This window comes from Gymnogyps californianus, chromosome 10 (assembly GCF_018139145.2).
Source record: "Gymnogyps californianus isolate 813 chromosome 10, ASM1813914v2, whole genome shotgun sequence".
NCBI lineage: Eukaryota > Metazoa > Chordata > Aves > Accipitriformes > Cathartidae > Gymnogyps > Gymnogyps californianus.
In genome coordinates this window covers 18,384,051-18,405,269 of record NC_059480.1, presented here as the reverse complement: position 1 = coordinate 18,405,269, position 21,219 = coordinate 18,384,051, and the positions used below count along the sequence as shown (strand labels likewise).

Here is a 21,219-nt window from a genome sequence, read left to right as displayed (position 1 = left end):
CAAACCCCGGCGTTGCTGGTGGGTAAAGAGGAGAACCCCAAAGTTGGCCTTAATTGCACTCCCACCCTTCCCACAACCCTCCTGCTGCCCGGCTGCCTTGCCTGCCTCTGCAGAAGGATCGGAGACCCCGGCTGTAGTTCATCGCTCCCGCAGCAGCTCAGGCTAGATTCCCCCCAGTGTGAGCTAGACCCATAGGCTCCGGGGAGGCTGCAGAAGGAGCTCCGGTGCAGCCATACGTTCCCAGTTGCTCCCTATGCTTGACAGACACAGGTGACTTATGGACATGCGTTAAGAGGGCAGGGTACCCCCTACGTGCCTGAGATGGGAGGATTAGTGAGGCACCTGTCTCAGCCATGCTCCAGTTCTTTTAATTTAAGGAAAAACAATACACAAGTTCCCCAGGTGTCTCCTAGTTGTGGTGACAGCCAAGGGCAGCACTTCCCTAACTCGGGCTTTGCATCCGAGCAAGTTACGGGAAGCTGAGAGAAGTTCTTCCCACAGCACACCACGGCCACTGTGCTTAGGGACCGATGGACAAGAGAAGCGTCACTTCCCCGCAGTGACCAGTTTGGGAGAAACACAGCAGCTCCTCCCCTGCCAGCTCTCTCTGAGGGTGATGGGGGGGAGCGAGGCACCACTCTGGCCTGGTCCCTGCCAGCAGGTCACACGCAGATGAACTCACACCTGGGGAAGCGCTTGCCCACTGCAGCCCAGGCCGCCCACTCTTCTTCCCACGGCATGGCCCTGCCCCACTCACAGGGACGTGCCTTGGCCCTGCAGTAACATAATCGGGCACGGAGGGGACAGGATCCAGGCATCCTGAACTGCTCTGCAGAGCAATGGGAAGAGCAGGGCCCAACGGTGCCCGCAGGATGCCAGCGCTGGTCCGTGGCCCTGCCTGGAGGGACAGGCACTGCTCCTCTGCTCCCTCGTGTAGTGGCTCCTCAGTATTGCCAAGGAATCGCCCAGCTCAGGGCTCTGAGAAGCGCATGCACGCTGCACAGCCAGCTTGCACCCATCCTCTCTCGTTAAATTCTCATCAGGAAAAAACAAATTTCTGCTAGACCCAGGGCCAGGAGGAGCAGCACGCTTCCCTCAGCCTCTCCCCTAAATACCAAATAGCCAGAAAGCAAAGGGCGAGCTTCTTCCCTGCTTTAGAACGAGCAAAAAGCTCAGGGAAGGCTTCTGTTGACTTCAGCATCCCCCGGCCCCATGCCAGGATTATTCTCACGGGGTTTTCAGCTTGGGACGGGTAAGGGTGTTGTATGGCAAGTACTAACAGGCACTTTGTTCTCATTCCTCGCAGGGCTTTGAATCTGTAGTCCATTTTCTCCTACCATGGCCAGGCATGGCCATCCCCCAGGCAACGCCTAGAAGAGCAGAGACCCCCCCTGGAACGGACAAAAGATGTGGCTGTGTTTTTCTTTTTGGTACGAGGAGTCATGGCACCAGCTGTTTTGGTTTTGTTATTTTTTTAAAAAGTGCTCTCTATCTTATATATATTATATATACAAACACTCACCAAGACAAGGGACAGTGCTTTTCCAAGAGACTGATGAAGCCAGCTGTATAACGTTGCTGTTTGTAAATTCATGTCATGCATAAATGTATTTATGTTGTAAAGCTATTTATATATTGTTTATAAAGAGATATTTATAAAAAAATTATTTATGTAACTAAATGAAAAGTCAAGCATTGTAACATTTTTTGTCCTAAGTAGTTGAAAAACTTAAAAAAAAAATCATTCCGTGTGGCATTTTGTAACCTGTCTTTATTTATCAAATTCACGTACAGTTTAAATGTCAGATTGATTGATTTTAACAGAGTTAAAGAAGAAACTGTTCAGATGTTTTAGAAAAGTCAGGAGCGAGAGAAAGGCCAGCTGATATTTTAAGCTTTGATCCCGTATGCAAAAGTAAACTTGCGCCCAATCCTGTGATGCTCTGACGGACTGAATCCTGCCCGGCGCTGCGTGCAGCTGCAAGCCTCTGCAGAACCCAACTGAGCTCCCTGCGAGAGCACGCGGCCTCAGGCAACTCATCTATGCCCAGATCCTGAACAGCACCGGTGGAAATAAGCCCATCACGTTCAACAGCCTAGGCCCAGATGGAGAGCAGTGCGACAAGAGCAGCGTTTGGCCTAGACGCCTTTTAACCGCTTCCAGTCTGCAGGTTTGGGTCCAAATTTCATCCCGTAACTATAGCTTTATCACTGGGCGCCGTACGGAGATGCAGTCCCTGCTGACAGCAACAAAGAGACCGCGCTGGATCTGGCCCCCGGCTGCGCTAGTGGGAATAGAGCTTTATGCCGAAGGCACTGTTATCCTAGGATCCAGCAGCTCACTAAGTATCTTGTTGATATTCCCATTCGCCAAACCTTCGCCGCTAAGCTGTAAAGTCCCTTTCTCCAGCAGAGATTTATTTAACTGTGCCTGGGACAATACGTAGACAGACCAAAATATACCGAGGGCTGCCTGGTAAGGATTCACAGACACAGCTGTTGCTACAGCTTCTTGCTATGTAAAGTGCATGAAATAAATCGTTGAAATGACTCGGAGCTCTAAAGGAAACAGCAAGCGAGGGGGCGGGGAGCGCAGCAAACACGCAAACTCCTGCATGAAGGCTCTTTGGTCTCATTCTTCAAAGAGGCCTTAGAAAAAAAAAGAGTGGCAGGCGCCCAGCCCAGCCGTGACGGGAGTCACAAATTATGCCCTGACCATTGTAGTGGGCTGGGAAACAACGAGCATTATGTTCTGCTGGGCTCCGGTGCCTAGGACAGGGCAAAAAGAAAGTCACCAAGACCTAGAGGCAGAGAGATCCTTTTCCTTAGCAACCACCAGGAAACCATAGAAACCTCCAGCCAGATTCTCCCCAACTATTAGAGAACATTACGTTTACAGAGTAAGAGGATTCATCCAGACACCCGACAGCTGAATCATCAGGTTAGGAGCACGCACATGACGTTTCTAGCCTCGTATGAGCAAAGCCTCCCTCAGAGACAGGTACCCACCTCACGGTGCCCACAGAGTCCAGCTGGACGGGGAGCAGCAGCTGACAGACCACGTAAGACGTTGCCTATGGGGAACAAAATCAAGACCCTGGGAGGCCGGGCTGGGAGGGAGGGAGGCAGGCAGGCAGGCAGGACGGGCAGCTGGCAGCTCGTGCCCTGCCCGAGGGTCAGCTAGAGCCCTCCAGAGATGTCCGTAGGTATCGACAACCCACCGTCAGGGCGCACTGAGGCAAATACAACACCCGTGAAGGTCACCCTACCAGCTCCGCACACCTTTAGAGGGAAGGAGGGGCTGTACCAGGAGCTCCTAAAGAGATGCCCATCCAAGGGGACTGTCCACTGTCACCCAGCAAACCTGAAGGACAATAAGGAATCACTTACTGTGCAGACCTTGCACACCAGGTCTGAACAGTGGTGTAAGAAGATGGTACTGCAGGTCCCCCTCAGGGTCCTGGTCCTTGAGCATGAAGCCAGAGTAATGACCACAACAGAGTACCAGGCTGGGATCAAGGTGGGGCCAATTCCCCTTCCAGTTTTGGCTTTTTGCTGCAAAGCCACAGCTGGAATGAAACCATCTGCCTGGTGACAGAGGACCTCTCCTCAACAGAGCAGAGGGAACTCAGTCTTAGGAATTCAGTCCACAAAATTTGACCACCTAAGTGAGGCACAACCTGAGCTCAGGTTGGAGGACATCCCAGAGATCACAGCCTGGGGTCGCATATGGTCTGGATTCCCATTTCTCCTCTGCAGCGTAGTCCGAGGGGAAAAGCGCAGCCCCACAGCACGGGTTCCTTCTGCCCACTGGGCTTCCTGGAAAAGAGCAAGCCCAAGGAAAAGGACAAAGCTGCATTGCAAAAGGACACTAGTTTGGCAGAAGGAGAGCGATCAGAGCGAGAGCTCCCTGTGCAGAGGGAGGGGATAACAGCTTGGCTCCTCGCTTTGCTGCTTCCGCCCTGACCAGGGATAAGTCACCCTGTCCCTCAGCATGCTGGTTTCCCACCGGCAGGACAGGAACATCGTGCCCACGTGGGGGTGTGAGCTGATGTGCAAGAGAGAAGGCAGCACTCGGGGGTGAAAGAGCACTTGGGAAAACTTTCAGATCCACTCAACCTTAGCACCCACGTGGCACAGCCAGACCGGTGGGTCTGACGGGCAGAGTGGCATTGCAAGTAGAGGTCAGTTTTCAGACCGCTGACAAGCACCTTCCTCGGTTCGGTGGACAGGCCAGAACGGGAAACAGAAACGGCTCATTAGAGCACAGCAAGCACCTGATAAGGCCACAATTGGGTCTCCCTGACAGGGGCTCAGTAGGAAACAAGGCCAGCAGGAAAGAGAAGGGCCACAGCAATCTAATTAAGAGGGGAGGAGGCATCACATGCAGCAGAAACAAATTGATCTCATATCACTGCCTCCCTTGTGGGCCAGCTAGGTCAAATCCTCACGCCATCCAGTAAAAGGATCCAGGGCCAGCACTGGAAAACTCCCTTGCCACATCCCAGCCCGGAGACAGCATAACTGAACAGCAAGAGGTGTCCTGGATGCAAGCTGCAGCCTCGGGAGGCTGGCATCTGACATCTCAACAGCGGACTCAGAGAATGGCATTTAGCAGAGGCGTATACACACACCTGAAGTGAGGGTGGCAGGAGTCCCAAGCTCCCCTGTCCACACTCAGGTCAAACTAGCACCCATGGGGCCTACACATTTCCTGCGCTACCAGCTGAACGAGCAGTAGCCACATTCAGCTTCCAGGTAGGAACACTTGTGACATGACATAGGAACAGCCTTGATTTCCCCTCGCTAGGAATAGCTCCTGGAGTGAGATGATCCAGAGGCCCCCAGCCTGAAAAAGCACGCTGCTCTCTAGTGAAAAAGGACAAGAGCTTTCTCCAGCGCTGTTGTACAAGTGCCTTGCAAAGCCCAAACAGGCTGGAGCAGACCTTGGAGCTCCCACAACAGGGACACAGTTGCCCTCTAACATGTGGGAAATCAGTTCTGTTCTCCCAGCCCGCACTGCATGGCTTTTCCAAGGTATTTATTGCTGAAGGGTTACAAAGCCCAGCTCAGGTGACAGCAAATCCCAAATCAATGAAGGAAAAGAAAAGCCCAGAGCCCCAGAGCAGGAGAGCAGTGGAATTTTCCAGCTGGAAAGGGACTTGAGACATTGAGCAGGGACTGCCGAGGGCAGCAGCACACATGCCCCTGCCACTTGCTCTAGGACTTCTCCAAGCACGGGCTGCTGCCCTCAGAATGCAGAAAAACAAAGGGAAGGGATCACAGGGCAGCTTCCAGAGGGAGCCTGCGCTTGACACAAGCGCGAGTCGAAAACAAGAAGGGAATTGAATTCAGGCCCCTTCCTGTCAGTCAGCAACTAACCTTGTCAGAAGGGATGGCAGCACTAACTGAATCAGGCAATTCATTAGGTTGGGGCACACAGCAAAAGCCCACGCTCTCTGGAGCAGAACTACACTGAAAATCCAGGGTAATGAGTTGCAAACTGCCTTTGTAAATGACACTTCTGCAGTGACTCTGGCAGGCTGGGAAAAGAGCTAATAGGAAAATCATTAGGTAGCATGCCTTTGATATTGTTGAAAACGGCAGAGGCTATTTTTCCTGCCCCCTCCATAATTAACCTGGTATATTACCCATAATACTCCAGGCCGACATTCCTATGGTGGACCACCTTATTTGCATCAGGGGAAAAGAAGGGTATGGTACACAGGAGGAAGATGACTTCTAGAAAAGCTTAAAAAGCTTTAAGATTCCCCCCTTCTTGTACACACGCATCTTCTTCAATTCCATCAGCAATGAACCTCTGCCCAGCCAGGAGACCAAAGCGCTTTACAAACCTCTGCCACAAAGTCAGCACGCAAGAGAGAGGCTGTCCTGGGAAATGCAGCTGCGGAGGAGCCGATTTGCCCAAGGTTGCTTTCTGCAGCTGTAGCAGAGCTGGAATAGGACACAGCTCTGCGCTTTGCCCCATATTTGTAACACTGCCCTTGTCCTTGATTTCTATTATGCTAAACCAGGCAACAGCCTGCGCCTCCCTAGATGCAGAACAGCTCTGAGGAGCAATGCCTACCCACCTGGCTTGTCTGCCAGCAAGGAGAGGTGTCATCTCACAGTCGTGATGTAAAAGGAATAGCATCACAGCTGGCAGGTGATCCTGTAGGAACTGGTGCTCTCTAACAGCTGCGAAGGTGACAATGAAACACCAAGACGTTACTTATTGCATCAGCGCAAGGCAGACTTAGGACTGTGCTGATCATGAGACAGCAACTGAAACTTTAGGGCTGGTGAGATAAACAACATCTTCAGGAAGAGTCTGGAGGGCTAGACAGCACTACTTCCAAACTTCATACCAATGAAGATACAACCCTACAGTCAGAGAAGCTCAAAATACTCGCAAAAAGGCCTACCTCTGATGGAGCGAGGCTTCCCTTACCCACCACAATCGGCTCGTCCAGAAACACAGAGGTATCATGTGTGCACAAACATTTGAAAAATGCCCTAATGACACTGAGATTCACAAGCCTCTATAGGAGACCTGGAGCTGTGGAAGGGTGTGCTATCTTCTACTAAAATTACACCAAGCGAAGACTACTGGCACAAATTCTTTTGCGCTCTGTGGGGAAATGCACATTTCAGGACTGTTAAATGACCTTATGGCATCCTATTACTACCTAGAATTTCCAGTGTGCATGTTCATTTGCTAGAGCAGGGACATCTTGTTGTCTTCTTGACGACAAAAAGCCATGGTCACAGCTAACACACTCATGTAATTTCCAGCCTGTAGCAAATACATCAGAGCATCTCGCGAGGTCTACACGCTGTGGGAAAAAGAAGCGTGCGTGCCTCTGTATTTGGAGACAGGGAGCAAAGCGCAGCTCTGCCTAATCCTTTGCCTGGTTCACTCATCAGAGATGGAGGTACCACCACAGTGCCACTAAGAAGCAGGGTGCAGCCAATCAGGCTAGGGGGTAAATACGCACTCTCTTTACAGCACACCTCTCTAGCTTCAATCACTTATCTCTGGTAGCTCTGCGGTAGGGCCATTGATGGAATATCAGCAAAATGTCAACAGTCCCTGAGAGACACCGACCTTCGCCACGGAGCAGAGTGAAACAATGACATATTTCTAAAAACTCTGCTGAGAAATTCAATCAGACTGTCGGACTAAAATTTCATAATAAAAATATAAGGTTGAGGTTACAAGTAGGAACTGAGATCACTCAACTTTAATTTACCTTTCTTGATGCCCCTGGGTTACTCTCTCTCTGATTACACAAAAATAAGCTAGACAGATTCAGGTTTTGGCTCCTTTGCATTAGGTCAGATGCTATAAAGGACTTAGGGGGAAAAAAAACAACAGAAAACTTTGTACGGGATTAGGTGCCAGAGATCTGGCTAGTTGGGTCTATATACTTGAGGCAGGTTCTTTAATTTCTCCATTTCCCCATTATTCAGAATCACAAAGAGCAATGCTGATTCTCTCCACTGCAAAGTTTGCAAGAGGCTCAGAAACTGACGTAACAAACAGCAGCACCAACACACCTAGGAATGCATAAGCTTTGACTGTTTTACCCCAGCAGGAGGTGGACTTTATGAGGTTTTCAAAATCGGAGGCCTCTCTAAACAGCTTAGATGCACTCGTATAAACCTGTACAGAACTGAAAGTTTAGAAAAGTCTGGTTTACCTATGCAATTTGTTACATTCTAATACAGCTATTAAAGTTGACGGCACTCTCCTTTCTGCCTGCCCTGCAATGAGTAAGCCAAACTTCCTTTTTGTGCACATGGACCAATGCATTTTCCCCTCATAGGATAAGCAGAACTCTAAAAGCAAAACCAAAAACACCCACTGGGTTCTGTATCATTTTCCATTCTTCCAGGAACAGAAAGCTGTTCAGCAAAATTCACTTTGCAGGGCTGGTGGGAAAATGGCCCTCTCTTACCACCACTCTCTTCTACTGGAACAAAAGCTTCACTTTCCCCAGCTTCACTCTGGAGAGCAGCTCTGCAGGCCCTACTCCTGTAACCAATCCATGGAGAGAGACCTGCGAGCCTGTGTGCAGCTCCACAAGCACCCATGGGATCTCAGAAGTCTGCACAAGACTGATTGCAGTATGGGTCTCAAATCTGAACACAGAAGGGTCTGACAGCATCACTGATTTTCCCTCCTGCTCTCAACAGAAGACTAAGCTAGCATTCAACTTATCTAAGGAGGTGAGGAGGGAAGTAAAAGAACAATAGATTTTGAGCCAAAACTTTTTTCTGTAAAAAGATTGACATCAGCACTGCTTTATCATGTTTCAGAATCGCCTGATGTTAGCTGGTATCAACTGAGTCACAGCAGGAATGCCAGGGACATTTGTTAGCATGAGGCACAGCTTTAGGGCTAGGGCAGTCTACCAGCACTGCAATCAGCTGAGATCCTCTCTTCCATTTTCCAGTTCAGTGCTCAATTCCATATTAAACAAGCACTAGTACAAGTGGAGCTGCAGAACATGAAGCTAGACAATAAAGCCCTGAAGAGCAGAGGGAAGGCAGCTCCATCTACTTTGTCTCCCTCTGGGTGGAGGCAGCAAACAGAAGTTCAATAGCTCAAACTCTGTCCTGCTGCAATCTTGAAGTGAGCTGCAGCTGGAGGAGCCCATTGCTGCCATAAAACAAAGTAGGGCAGGATGCTCTCCCCACATCAGGGAGCAGTGTCCAGCAGCGCTCAGACAAGCTGCGTTAGCTGCCTCCAGCAGGCACAAGCAATACATGGGAGTTTGCATCAAATCCACCTCTGCTTCCATCTCCCTCTTGTCCCCATAGCACAATTAGGCTTCCCAGGCACTCCCCACTTGAAACTGTCCGCAATTTAGCCCCCACCAGCCCCTAATTCACACAACTCCGCTCCAAGTTGCTGCCCTCCCTGCAGTCACGGGGAGTCAATGCAGTCTTTATCTGTTGTCCTTCTCAAACAGCACAGCACCTCCTGCATCCTTCCCTGTTAACAACTATGCCTTCTGCTTCATTCCTGGAATAGCTTCTAACTCTTTCCTTCAAGCCAGATTCATTAACCAGCTGCTGCAGAGCTGTTTGCCTCCCCCAGGTACTCTGTGCATGTCATTTGTTAATGACTCATCTCAGACTGGGCTCATTGCAAAGACGCCCCCCTCTTTTTGCGGCACCAAGTGCGTCGCTGGCACACCAGGAAAGCCAAACGTGCAAACAGCTCAGTTCCCTCCAATACCCCGTTCCCTTCTCCGTCCTCTATCGCCGTCAAGCATGGGACAGCTCTTTACTCAAAGTGCTATTTCCTCCCTTGCTTCTTTGCTGATCAAAGGCAATGTGTACCAAAGCATAAATAAGATCTTCACCCCCAACCAGGCTTTGAGAACAGCAAAAACGTAAGAACAAACTTGAAAACTTCAACACACTAAAGAAGCTTCAGCAAACTAATGTGACTCTTGTAGCTGGCAGGGAATAAACACCAAGGATGCCAAATTCACATCTATTTCCCCAGCAGACTGTGGCTTGCCGAGGAGCTAAAACGATTTCCAAAGGCATTTGTATTCCTCCTGCCTCTTTGCAGGACTGATATTAAAAATGGGAAGGAAAGAAAATAGCTAGTGAGGACCACAGAACCTCGCCTCACTAGTCAAATCTAGTGAGGAACTGGATGACCAGTGCACTGCAGCTGTCCACGCAGGAAGCCAGAAACGGACTCAGTCCACCTCCATCACACAGATCTATTAGACTTGGGTACACAAAGTCCACCTACACCTCCTGAGCAGCTGTCAGCTGAACACTGGGAGAAGCTAGTACAGAAACTAGTACTGCCACTGCTTGGGAAACAGTTCCCTTGAAGTACAGGGGAAGGCTTCGTGCTCTGGGCATATTCACTTAACATCCTTCCCTGGGAATTTTTTGGCTAGCATTCCTAGGGGGAGAGAGGGCTGGCAAAGAATCAGAAACCAAGGGACTTCACCCAGAGGCAACTGGATAGGAGGTATTTAGATCCACCTCTCAAGATTAAAAGCTGGTGTGCCTGCACTGCAGGAAAAGAAAAGGAGAGGAATTTACTTTCACAAGTGTACAACAAGTCCTGTGACCGAGGACTGAAAACACGCAGATGGCAAAGAATTCTGGTAGCAATAAGAGGGAGGCACGTGCATCGCACAAGCAAGTGCAGGTGACAGCTGGCTGCAGGACTGGAGCATTGTCACAGTCCTCTGCTTAAACAGCTCTCCTGCCTGCTCACGGAAAGCCCTTCTCTTTACAGCATGGAGTGAAGTGAAATGCAGGGGCCAAACTACAAAGCAGTACTCTGCTAGACCCAGAGGAAGGAATCGACTGGCCTAAGACAGAGCACAACTACAAACCTTCCACAATCAGGCATCAAAGGTGTTGAGGCTCAGGACATTGGGCTCAGCTACTGGCTTTGCCACAGATCCTTCTGCACAAAATTGGACAAAGACAAACTACTGACAAAATGGGAAGAGCACTTCCCTGCCTCCCGGATGCATCAGGGAGATTAGTCAGACCTTCTGATAACGTAACATCAAGAATCAAGTAAATGCTCCAGTGAACAAGTGCTGTTGGACTACAAGCCTAAAGCAGCCTCAAAGCCAAGACTCCAGACTCTGACATTAAATCAGCATTTTTAATTTTTTTCTAAAATGTGCTTTTTTGTAAATTGCTGTTTCAATGCCAACCCCATCCTCCCCCTTAAAAAAAAACCCCACACCTTGCCAAACTAGGTGCAAATCACCTGAAGTTAGTCTGTAACAAATAAAAAACACAAAACGAAGGCTGAAATGCTTTAGAATCACAACAACGTACAAAAAAGGGGAGGAAAATACAACCTGAAAGTGTTCAAAATTCAGAAAGACTAGTCAAGTCCATTGCTTCAAGCAAGGGGATGCTGCTGCGACCCCTGCCAGTGGGTCCTGGGCCACCAGCCTGCCACGATGCTAAACGGGCTCTTCTCCCATGCAGACCACTGTCGCTAGCATCCAAGGAAGAGCAAATGCATTACCCTTTGAAGGTATCAATGGGGGAAACAACTCACAAGCAGCTCTGGGAGGTCACATCACATTCAAAAGGAACACAGTTTCTAGTATGCCCCTAACCACCTGCAAGAAGGAAGGCTTGAAAGAGCAACCTGCTTCCTCCTTATTGTATTGATGCCTCAGAGATGGAGAACAGTGCTTCAAATCTGAGAGAGATTAAAGGGCTTAGTAAGGGCAGTAAACAGACAGTTAAGTAAACAGCCCAGCACTGATTCTCATCTTCACAGAGCGAGGTAGTGTGAATTTCACCCCAGTTTAAAATAGACAGGGGTAGCGGAAAGGCTGAAGACTTCCACGTAAAACAGTTCCTGGCCTAGAAACCTTTCTGCGCTCCCTTTGGGAATGAAAAGATCTGTGTTGATGGCTTCCTCGCTCCCAGCCTGGCTTTGGTAGCCACACTTCAACCCTGGGATTCAGACACTTGCTACAGAAGTTCTCCCAAGGTCTGGTTTAGTACAGCAGCTTCCTCAAGGTTAAGCAGCAATGAGACTGGCTGGGAGGGAGCAAAACTGTCCACAGATATTTTTGTTTTTCCCTGCCCCTTTTGGTTAGTCCCTCTCTTTAGAAGTCCCGCTTTACAGGACCAGAACAGGGACACCCCGGAAATTAATAGGGGCTGCACAGTGTAACTTAGCCAGGTGCTGCTAACTGGGAGCTGTATTCAAACAGGGCTTTTATTTGCCAGCCTGGAAGTGACTGGCCCAGAACCCACTGAAAAAGGAGACGCAGGCCCTTTTTTGCTCCTCCTGTTGTCATTCCTAGCTGAATGACATTTAGATGGTGTGTTCTAGTGACGGCTGGAGACCAGCCCTTTGACTTTGGACATCTTCTTTGTGGGCTGCCTTTGTTCTGTGTGTGGAGGGCACTCGCGCTCTACCAGCTGCTGTTCCATCTCCTGTGCCGACGACGAGGCTGTAGCTTTTAATGTTTTCTTTATGTTTGTGACCTGGCCAAGAAGAGACAGTGAATCAGCACCTGCTTCTTCCTCCCCTCGCAGCAGAAACTCTGTTCATAAACACATTGAAAAACCCCTAGAGTATAGAGTGGAGATTATAAAATAAACTCTCCCACCAGAAACATGCTCTGCACTTGAGTTTATTAAAGGTAATGTTTCATCCTCACTTAGAGCCAGGAGTTGTTAATATTTCCAGTCTGGGTCCAATACAGAATAACTAGAGATTACCTTTTTTTTTTTTCCTAAGAGACAACGGCACAGTATTGTACCACCTTTCTGGCTGGCTGGAGGGACCTACCACTGCCTTGGTGCAGAAGGCAGCCATCCTACCATTATGTTGGCCAGAAGCAGGAAGGACAAAGGAGACTGTGAAAGAAACAAACTTACACTTAGGACAGCACTTGAAAAGCGAAAATGCCATTTGGCCTAGCTGGCTGTCTGAGCCACAGATATTTGCTAGGAACAGAAATTGGTTTCGTGGCAGGCAGCAGTAGGTCCTCTGCTACTCTGGCTGAAAAGGAGAGATACAGCACCAGGCACCATACTCTGTCCCCTGGAACCCTGTAGGGCTCACCAGAAACACAATGAGCAAACCTCAAAGAAAAAAACACAGGCCAAAACAAGTTTAGGAGTCAGGTGTGCCAACTCCAGGGCAAAGGCATCTGGCAAACCAAATGCACTACGGATGCCAATCAAGCTGGCAAGCATATGCTGCTTCAGAAGGCAAACATAAACCTGCAGGGATGCAGCACTCTGCAAGAAATAAACCCTGAGCAAGTGTCTCGGGAGGACCATTTTCACCTTTACAGCTGTATTAGCCAAGATTTGTTCTCACAAGTAAATACACATCAGCAGAGGCTAAAATCACGTGCCCGTGCTGCCATCTACCGCCTAGCTGCGCATGGAACAGAGGCAGGAGTGCTCCCAGGTCACGCTGCTGAAGAGCGCGTGTCAGAGCCCTGTCTGGGTGCTCAACTTGACCCCAAGAGAAAGACCCCGAAGGAAGCCGCTGAGGGCACTTTTTGCAAAAGCAATGAGACTCGAGAGATTTTTGTCAATTACACTTTCAGGTTTAAAACAAAGAGAACTGTTTTTTCCTTCCTTCCTGCCTTGTACAAAAGGAACAGAATTGCATCAAAGCTCTGTGTTAAAAGCACGCTTTTCCTAACAAATCAATCCAGGAAACCACAGCTAGTGCAGCCACCTAGCCTAAATTAATAAAAATTTATAAAGAAAAGTTCCAACCTGCTCAGAGTGGGCAAATTTGATGTTTGTGATGTTATTAGCACATGGAAGCAGATGTGTTTTCTTCCTACCCCGAACCACCACATCTGATTTGCATGATTGCTAGCCTACTTCAGAGAAGCCATGACCATTAACCAGGTGTTACCAAATTATTTTCTTCAGTAAACAAACATTTATCAAAAAGCATAGAGCAGTCTGAAGTGACTCTGTACCCACCTCCATCTCTACCTGCTGTTGAGTTCGGTGATGGTTCTCTTTGTATTGGTTGGCTCTAAGTACTTGCTGCTCAATTCCTAGAAGAACCGCTTCACAACCGTCACACCTGCAAGATACAAACAATGTCAAACAGTGTTTAGGAGTCCTCTCTGGAGCAGCTCAATCAGGCAATCTGAAAAGTCATGCTCACCTAAAAGTTTAGGAGATTATTAAATTTATGCTTCCTGCTTAAAGATTAGAGTTCCAAAAAGCTGGCAAGAAAAAGCTTTGCTGTTTACTCAATGTATTTCACAGCATTCTTTAGCTAGTCGATGTTACTCTTACCTGCCCATCAAAAAGTGCAGGTTCAATGCACTTTCAACTTCCTTTTCAATCAGAATTACTGCTTAAACAGGGATGCAACGCATCTTTTCAGAAGTAAGTAAAATTTTAAAATTAAACAAAAAAGTCAGATTGAGAGAATCTCCCTGCCTGTTAAGTGTTCACAAGACAAGAGCACTCCTCCAACACAGAACTCGTAACTGGAGAGGACAGAAAAGGAATTGGCATTAGGTTCATTGTTACCTTCCAAACAATGCTGTAAGGTCCTGGAAGCTGCCAGAGCCCTCCTGCCATGACGAGATTGAGGGAGTTGGAGTAGAGAAGCAAAAAACCTGACCCCACCTCAGGACAGCATATTTGCCCAGCAATTTAATTACTTTTCATGCACTCATTACCATAGCAACTAGGAAGCAATTCCCAGTCAGCTCAGAACCTGCCACAGGCTCCACAGTCTACACTGGAATTTCTTTGGGTGGGAAGAGAATCCTACAAAAAGATGACAAGCAGCTTCCTGGCAAAGGTACAAAAAGATAGTACCACAGTCCCAACATGGCTGCATGCAGCCTGCATTTGCAGGAACAAAGAGAAGGCAAACAAAGGCATGTGAAACTTCAAACTTCAAGAGACAACCCCTCCAAAGAACTGTGATTCTCTAGAATTTGCCCATGCAGTTCTCATCACAGTGAAAAAGGCTGAAAAGTAATGGACAGTTCTGTTTTCGTTATCAAGTGTAACAGCAGAAAGGGGAGTAGCTCCCACTGTAAGACCATGAGTCCAGTTTGGCACGTCTGTGTGAAAAGGCCTTGTCTCCTCGCTAGCTACGTAAAAGCTATGGTGAGAGCAGAATCTTAAGACCTAGTATAGTTTGGCTTGATACAAAACACAAATTGAATCCTAGATGGGACCTTGGAAAACTTGCCCAACAGACTCCTCCTCCAAGTGCCTACTTACAGCATAAGACTCCTGATTAATGGAACATGGTGAAATTGAGCCAGCACTTGAAACTTTGAGAAATAAGAAAAAAACAAGACAAGCTACGTACAAGGAACAAGGAAGGTGGAGAGACTGCCTCACCATTCCTGGAGTGTTTTGACAATGTTACTGATGTCCTTCTTCTGAATGTCTCTGCCGATACAAAAATCCACCTCTAGCATCTGGTTTCGTTGATCCAGCTTCCCCTGGATAATATCTGTATAAACTGCTTCAATAATTAGATCTTCCAACTCCCTCAGATTCCTCATATCCAGGTCCTTCAGCAACACAGAATAGGGAATGCACTAAAAACAGCAAGTCCAAGAATAAGTTAACAGTCCTAGAGCCAAAATGAACAGCTGTTTCAGAAGGTCAAGACCCAAATGTTTATTGTATCCTACACTTTAACCTGCAAGTACAGCAGTGACTGATCGTGGCAGAACAAATGCCGGGTACTAGGCTACATAATATTCTGACACAGCTTTGGTAATTCCTGAAGCTTTGGCATTGCACATTCTGGAGGAAAAAAGGTAATGGGATTGTAGAAGAAATGAAGAATGTTGCTTAGTTTTCTCTAGAACAAAAAGTCAGTGTTTTTAAGAATGATTCTCCATCTCCAGCAGTGAAAGAAGCCACACAAAGTTTCCCAGCCCTTCCTCACCAATTTGCATGGCAGTTCCGACACCCCCACATCTCATCCATGGAAGTCCACTAAGTTAATGTCCCAAATGCACCACAAGAGAACACTGTACATTACAGGTACTTTCCTAGTTGCAGGATTTTTTGCGAGTACTCATGCAGTCCGATACAACTTCAATGCTATGGAATTGATGCCATTTTCAAAACCAAAAACAAACAAAAAGACGACTGCTATCACACACAGTGTACTTTACCTTCATTCTGGAAGCCAGGCTTACAATTGTCAAGTGTTTCAGCTTGTTTTTCTGAGTCACTGTTAATTCAGGCAGGTTATCTTTGTTTGCTGTTAATGTTAAAAAGACAAGATTCAGGACTTTCCTTCACGACTTATATAATCCAGGCTTCAGGCTAGTTACACTACACTAAACCCTGAAAGGCTGAACTCCTCCAGCTACTGTGGGTGCTGGTGAGCAGAGCAAGCTGCTGCTGCTGCTGACTGATTAGCACACCCAGGGAGAGAGGGGAAAAGTTAAAAAACAAGTCAGCAATTCCATTCTTCTCTGCTTCTTTAGTAATTCTGGTTTTGGAACTAGAACGTAATTCGCATCTACACAAGTGGTGTCCTGCCAAAACGGTTGGTCAATGCTTTGTTTCTACCACCAAGTCATTTTTATTTCATTAATGAGCTGACAGAATAAAATCTTCCCCCTTTGCTGATCTGGTTGTAAATACAGCTGGTTTTATTTCTCTGGAGAGCTGCAGAATTTAGGGTTGAAAGTGTAAAGTACCAGGCTGAGGAAGAGAGAAGAAATTATTAATCTAGATGGCCTCACTGTCATTGTATTATATCCATGTGCCTCATGAATATTTAAAAACAGAAAGGAAAATGGCAGCTTTCCAAAGCAAAGAAACTCTTTAAAATATCTGCTTTAATGGAAATTAGTGTTTCAGGGCCACTCAAGTTCTCCCATCCATCCCACCTCGTTCAATGCTCTGCATTTAGAGTACTTTTCCCCATTTCTCTTTCTTCACTAGAAAAGGAAGAACGAACGGCGCTGTCACATGCTGGGACACAAGACCCATGCACAGCAAACACATCCTCTAATCAGCCACAGAATTCATGGGGCTCGTGTTGCTCCACAGCCACTGGAATTTCCAGTCCTTGCACTTACGGATGCCACTTCTCCTTACAGGAACTAGATAGCTCATCCACCACAGTGATAGCCAGCAGTATGACAGAATTATTTGTCACAGTCTGTAATGGTCTGGATTAGGCTGCTACCCACAAACGAAAGTATTAAATTGTAGCAGAATGGAAGCATAAGCACCAGAGATAAAAGCACATCTCGACAGATACTAACATGATTCACACATAGTCCTTCTGAAGCTGTATAAAAGTCATTATTTCGATTTGTATTCTAGCTAAGAAATGCTTCATTTTGTTTCAGCAATGCCATCACAGAATAAAAGGTTATCCCATAAACCATATAGGTTTTTATAAATAATGCAGAACAATTTTGTCTAAGTTTTCTGCAGCTTCCATAACCGGTGTCATCTAAATTTCAAAACAGATGTCTGAAATTGCACTCCGCAGAGGTAAGCGGCCTGTGAGCGTCAATGAATACTGCTACAGACAAATTCAATCCAGTGCTGCAGTCCAATCCAAACCAGTAAAACATCATAGTCTCTAGCCCTTCCTCCACATTTTAGCAATTAAAAAGAACATACGACCCAGAGATCCCCTACGAAAAATTCTCCTCCAAAATTCTGTTCTTGGACACTTTCACCCAGCCACACTATACCAGGTACCACAGAAAGCAAAGAACTGCCTCTGACAATTCTAAAGGGCAACCCAGTCTCGTACTCTGCAAGCAGATGACAGTCTCTTACCTACATAGTCTGGGTACGTTCCGTAAGCAAACAGGTTCAGCAACTGGAAATAAGCAGCGTTAGACCCTTCAGCAAGCTAGATGGGAAGAAAACAAAAATTCCATGTAACACAGTAACAGCCAGCACTACCCTGGTAGGCAACTTCTCCAGAGAATGTTTCAAGTCTACATAGGACAAGCAATACCCAGAAAAGCGATTGTGTCCCGATCTTAAAGAACTGGACCCTTTCTAAAGCCTCATGAGCAGCAGCAAATTTCAGCAGTTTTGGAGTCAAGATGATCCAGACATTTCTATGCACCAGAACTTAACTACAGTTTGGACTGTTAACTGCTTTGTGCAGCACCTTAGGAGGTAAAAAAGGCAACTTAATTTCAGCTGACAACCTACAGGGCCAGCTCTTCTCACCATGTGACAAGCAAGCAGGCAATGGTGTTAGTTGGTTAAGCATCCTTGCTATTACTGGGAAAGCTAAGACAGCTTACCTGCAGAGCCACAAAAACTTCAAAGCAAAGCAAGCTAGAACATTTTAAGTTGAGTGCATTCGAAAGTAATAGCACTCCTCTCACATGCAAACACTTCACTGGAATAACTGCAGCACCAAGCAGTGATTTTTATTGAGTGGGTTTTTTTAATATCATTTGCTGCACACAGATCCAGGAAAAAAACGTACTTGCAAGTTGATGCTGAATAACCATAGAGGCATTTTTCGGCATATCTAAGAGCCCATTTGGAAAGCCAAACTTGCTGTATGCCGCATTACCCCAGCTGCAGAGATACTCAACCTAGATTCCCTCATTGTAGTAGAGGGGGGTGCTGGCGAGGCATTCTCAGTAAAAGCTCTGGAACTTACTTTCCACCTTGGTTTGAAATGGTTTGGATTTGGTTACCACCCAGGCCTGATACACTAGACATCTGTTCACGAAGACTTTTGGAGAGCATTGAAGTTATGCTTTCCAGGACAATGAAGGAGTAGAAAGGGATTTTTTCGTTGTTGGCTGGCTAGATGCCTTCTTAAAATTGTTACTGTGCCGCTGCCAGGTTTTTGCTGTATTAGCAATCGCATTAAGGTAGTAAAGCTTTATATGGGTATTTTTTAACATCTAATACATACAAGCAAAAGCAACATCAATCTCTCATACACAAATATCTCAGAACCAAGATAAGTCGCACCAGGCCCTTCCTGGCACAGAAATTTCATGCACAGGCTGTCTGTGGAAACTTCTGGGGATGCCTTATACTGGGAGTGCAGAAGGGGCATTAGGACAGAAACTCATCTCTTACCTCTTGCACATTTGTTAACTCCAATAGCTCTCCGAAGACATAAACCCCAGGAGCCTCCAGCACTTGATTTATAAGAGCAGTCAGAGCTGAGCCACTCGTACCTTTGGCTAGCAAAATAAACTGCTCTAGAAGATTGCAGGATGGTTTCTGTTCTCCTGCCATTCTAGGTTTTCAATCTGTCAATAAAAGAACATGATATTAATATATCCTTTCTCCTCTGCTGAATTCTGTCTGGCAGTGGATCAGAAGGTATGCTCAGCATAGTAACGTTTCAGTGTCAGCAGAGCCAGGTTTTTCTTCAGCATTCAGAGAGCAGGCCAAGAACGCAGCAGGTTCGACTGCTGATTTACCTGGGGAGCAAAAATGATTCACACAATATCTGAAGAAAAATTACGGCAGACTGTCTGGTCAATTCCCTAAAAGGACCTACTCCTGCTAGTAGGAAAGGAGTTTAGATTTCATGCTGTTTTCAGACTTTTCCTTCTACTGATCCTGCCAAAAAATGCCAACTGCAAAGATGTTTATTATTACGTCTATTAGAAGCCACCTAAGACTTCCTTCTTCCTCATTATATAGCTTCAAAACAGCAGCTAACTTAATTCTCTGGGAAGAATTGATCCACCTTATAGGCCCGCACATCGTACCTTTTCCTTTGACATCAGCTATAGATAAAGCATGCGTACATAATCCCTATTGCTTTCTGAGCCTAAAAGGCAAAAAGAACTGTGGCCTGTAAGTAGCTTACCAGTCTACAATGTACAGTTAAAGTGTTTTGGGTTAACTGGAAAGCTTAAGTGATAAAAACACCCTTTTCACAAAGGCTCTATTTAAGTCCCTGTAAAGAGAGGTCTTTGTCTTCAGCTGTTGCCTGACATTTCTGGTGTGCATGTTGTCTCCCAGCACCAACATGTTGTTTTTGAAATGTAAAACACTATTTATTAACAAGTTCAACAAAATACGTTGTTTGTTTACAAACAACTAAGAAAAAACTTCTGAAGCCTATTATTCAGACACCAAACAAAGAACTTAGCAGATAAGGGGGTTTTTGTGTTATGTTTGTATCCGATAATTATCAAGTGTAGCATGTAACCTTTACTCTGGTGAAGAAAACCAAACACCAGAGAACCTGTCTCATTCTGTGTGACCACTGAGACCACATCTGCCCTTGTGGGGGTGGTACAGTCACACAGGTGTTTGTACTGTTTTACCATGCCTAACCAAATTAAGACTTGTGAAGGCAACGCAGCCAGCTTCCTTTATTAGTCAACTTCTAAAAATACACTTTACTCCATTCCATTACACCTGCAGGTACAAACGGTCCCAACCTGAGCGGGCAATCTTTTGCACTCTCCACACAAAGACTTCTCGGTTCTCAGTGTAAAGTCTCTTCAGGATTCTTTTCATCAGAGACAGCCTGACTGAACAGTACCTCAGTTTCGACTGAGAAATCCCTGCAATACAATAACACTCAATGTGGCTTCCTAATACACGTGAGGATACATCAGTACTAATCTCCCCGCTCACAGATAAGGAACCTACACTGAGAACAGACAATTTTCTCAGGAAAGTCCATGAAGTGACTGAGCTGGGAATGAAATCCAGATTTCACAGTTTCCGAATTATTGTCCTCTCTCACAGGTAATCAAAACACATGCTGGTGTATGAGGTTACAAAAGACTGGTGGGCTTTATCCATGCCTGCAAGGAAAGGAATGCCAATTCTTTGCCTCTTTTCCAAGTTAACGGGTCAGACAACTGCGTTGCTATTGCAACCTGTCTGCACAACCGTGTCACCAGGACTACCTCGCTGCTCTTTCCACAACCGACTTATCCTGGTGAGAAGTGACTGAAATACAAATAGGAGACACTTCAACGAACCTTGCCCAACGGCTACAATAACCCATACGCGGGGATAAACCGGGCTTCTCCCCCCAGTCACGCCTTGCTGCAGCCTTTCTAAGGTACCTGAAGGGGTTTCACGGCAGGAAGCGGCACGCAGACCCACAGGAGGGAGGCGGGCTGCAGGGCACGGCGGCAGCCAGGGCCCCCGGCCCTCCCGTCCCCACAGACCCCCGGCAGGGCCCCTGGGCCCCGCCGAGCCAGGAGTCATGCCCCACCGGGCGGGCCGAGCCCCGCCGCAGGGGGCGATTTACCCGGGGTCCGCCGCAGGGCCCTCTCGCCCCTCACGGCTGCTCCGGTCCCCGCTAGCCTCTCAGGGCTCGGGGAGCGGCACGGCCGGCAGCGCCGGGACGCGGCCGCGGAGCGGGGAAGGGTCGGTGCGCGGAGGGGCTGGGCGGGCGGCTCCTCCCTCCCCCGGCGTTACCTCTCCGCTCACGGTCTCTCCGCCTGGCCTCCCGCCCTGCGGCTCCCGGCGCCGTGCCCGCCGCGCCTCACGCCGCCATGATGGCGGCGCCGGTGTCCCGCGCGCGGCTCCTTCCCCCGGAACGCGCGACCCCGCGCGGAGCGTTCCGCCCCCGGGCGGCCACCGGGCCCGAGCACCGCGCCCCGGCATCCCTCGGCAACCGGGCCGCTATGGCCGGTGCACGCCCGTTCGCGGCCGGGGTGAGGCTGGCTGGGGCCCCCGGAGCAGGGGACGGCAGGCTGGCTGCGCTGGCGGCGGCTCCCGCAGAGC

General features: G+C 47.8%; 1 protein-coding gene across 3 annotated transcripts; it reads right to left on the bottom strand.

The window, feature by feature from the left end:
- Positions 1–1,758: 1,758 nt before the first annotated feature.
- COPS7B (COP9 signalosome subunit 7B) lies at positions 1,759–20,981 on the bottom strand. Of its 3 annotated transcripts, none has more exons than XM_050902377.1 (7): positions 20,911–20,981; positions 18,589–18,764; positions 17,308–17,383; positions 15,672–15,760; positions 14,881–15,083; positions 13,486–13,591; positions 1,759–2,237 (listed from the first exon to the last, which is right to left on the bottom strand). In XM_050902377.1, exons 2-7 carry the CDS (start codon positions 18,748–18,750, stop codon positions 2,187–2,189), a joined length of 687 nt encoding a protein of 228 aa, XP_050758334.1. In that variant the 5' UTR covers positions 18,751–18,764; positions 20,911–20,981; the 3' UTR covers positions 1,759–2,186. The 3 variants fall into 3 exon arrangements, with proteins under 3 accessions (XP_050758334.1, XP_050758332.1, XP_050758333.1); XM_050902375.1 differs by lacking the exon at positions 1,759–2,237 and adding an exon at positions 10,805–12,015; XM_050902376.1 differs by lacking the exon at positions 1,759–2,237 and adding an exon at positions 10,805–12,015 and having other exon boundaries at positions 14,881–15,056.
- Positions 20,982–21,219: the final 238 nt, after the last annotated feature.